General features: G+C 46.3%; 1 protein-coding gene across 1 annotated transcript; it reads right to left on the minus strand.

Moving 5' to 3' along the window:
- Positions 1 to 281: 281 nt before the first annotated feature.
- On the minus strand, positions 282 to 725 carry LOC141673500 (uncharacterized). The gene is made up of 2 exons (XM_074480250.1): positions 420 to 725; positions 282 to 347 (listed from the first exon to the last, which is right to left on the minus strand). Exons 1-2 carry the CDS (start codon positions 723 to 725, stop codon positions 282 to 284), a joined length of 372 nt encoding a protein of 123 aa, XP_074336351.1.
- Between the last annotated feature and the right edge of the window lie 869 nt (positions 726 to 1,594).

Below are 1,594 nucleotides of genomic sequence, written 5' to 3' on the forward strand. Positions count from 1 at the left end.
AATCTACAACAAACAAGTGGGAGAGGCAGGATTCGAACCTACGTAGAAAAACTTCAACAGATTTACGGTCTTCCGCTTTTGACCACTCGACCACTCTCCCCTTCCCAGGCCCGGGCCGGGCCCCCCTCAATGGGTTAGAAGAAGGAGGGCGGATCTCTGAATCAATCAAAACAAGCTTATTGATTTTATTGAAGGGAACTAAGACTATTAGCTTAGCTAGCGTTCCGGGAGAATCTAGTCATTTAGTCATAACAATATCTGTAAAGCAAGGGGCAAGGCTTCTATGATAGCTTCCCCTCATGTAGTCGCCAGCCTTCCCCGGCCCCCCTTCGTTGCTTCTGGCGAAGCTGCAGGTTCATGAGCAAGTGAATGAACGAGCCATGTTACTAAAAGGATTTACGACAAATAAGGCCTTTTACCTTTGTATTCGTTCGCCAAATCTTGTTCAGTTTCATCCAAGCTCGGTTTTTTCTGAATCTCCGTGGAAGAAGAAGCGGTTCACCAGCCACTACATATGTGGATCCCACCAATTTCTTAAACGTGGCGGCTGCTCGCTCTTTGATCAGTGATTCACCGGCCACTAGATCGATGAAGAATCTCTCCAAAATATACTTTTTGATCGGTAATTCACCGGCCACTAGATCCAGGGATCCCACCTTATTCTCAAATCTGGTGGTTCGGTTGATTGGCACTCCTGTAGGTGCATCTTGCATACAAGTCCCCATCTCTCTTAAACTTCCCCCGGTCTTCGGCCCGAGCTGTATGAGGCAGAAACTCGTCCCACGTACGGTTCGGAGTTTTGGACATAACTTTGGAACTTTTATAATATCGGCTTTGTTGTTTGCTCTTCACACGCCACTACTTGACTGCCTGGCTCACTCTGGCATTTACTATCCAAGTACATCAAGATCTCCATTATGATGTTGAAAACTGCCCCGGTAGCCTTTTGAAAAGGTATATCCGCTCCTTCTACTCTCTTAATTGGGATCTCGGAGTGGTTAACCATTCCTATGAATGAGTTGAGAAGGCCATTGTGTTACAACCGGACCTCAAGAATTGGCAATCCGCTGTCAGAGATGGCCTAATTGAAGTTGGGGTTGATCCCTACAACGGTTTCACTTTGAAATCACTATGTGGGTATCAAGATTGGAGGCACTACCTTTGATAAGATGGGTAATCGCCGCAGTGGTAGTGGGTCATCTCCAACAATATGCTAAACCCTTGAATATAAGGGTTGCTTGTTCATGCCATTGTCGAGAGAATCTTGGTAAGCATCATTATCTTCTTCTGTTTTATCTGCCTCCAAACAATCTGCTATTGGGGTTGGTCTCCCGCGACCGCAGCCACGAGAAAAGAAGAAAGAGCTAGAGGCAGCTACTATGATACAAAGACAGAAGCATCTTCTACTGTATTTCTTTTACAACCTTCTTCGATCAAATGAAGTCCTTCTGAACTGGAATCGTGAATGGTACTCGAACCCATATCTACGTGCGACTTTCCTTTAGTCGATTATGACGGGAAAATCCCGCTGCCCGGGGTCTCGGCGCCCCCTCCACCTTTCCGCGAGGTATTTTCCTAGCTGCCTTACCTTTAA

This window comes from Apium graveolens, chromosome 7 (genome assembly GCF_009905375.1).
Source record: "Apium graveolens cultivar Ventura chromosome 7, ASM990537v1, whole genome shotgun sequence".
Taxonomy (NCBI): Eukaryota; Viridiplantae; Streptophyta; class Magnoliopsida; order Apiales; family Apiaceae; genus Apium; species Apium graveolens.

Coding starts and splice junctions, on each gene's coding strand:
- LOC141673500 (XM_074480250.1), bottom strand. CDS start 725: ATGGGGACTTGTATGCAAGATGCACCTACAGGAGTGCCAATCAACCGA. Junction 348..419: donor TTTGGCGAACGAATACAAAG/GTAAAAGGCCTT, acceptor ATGAACCTGCAG/CTTCGCCAGAAGCAACGAAG.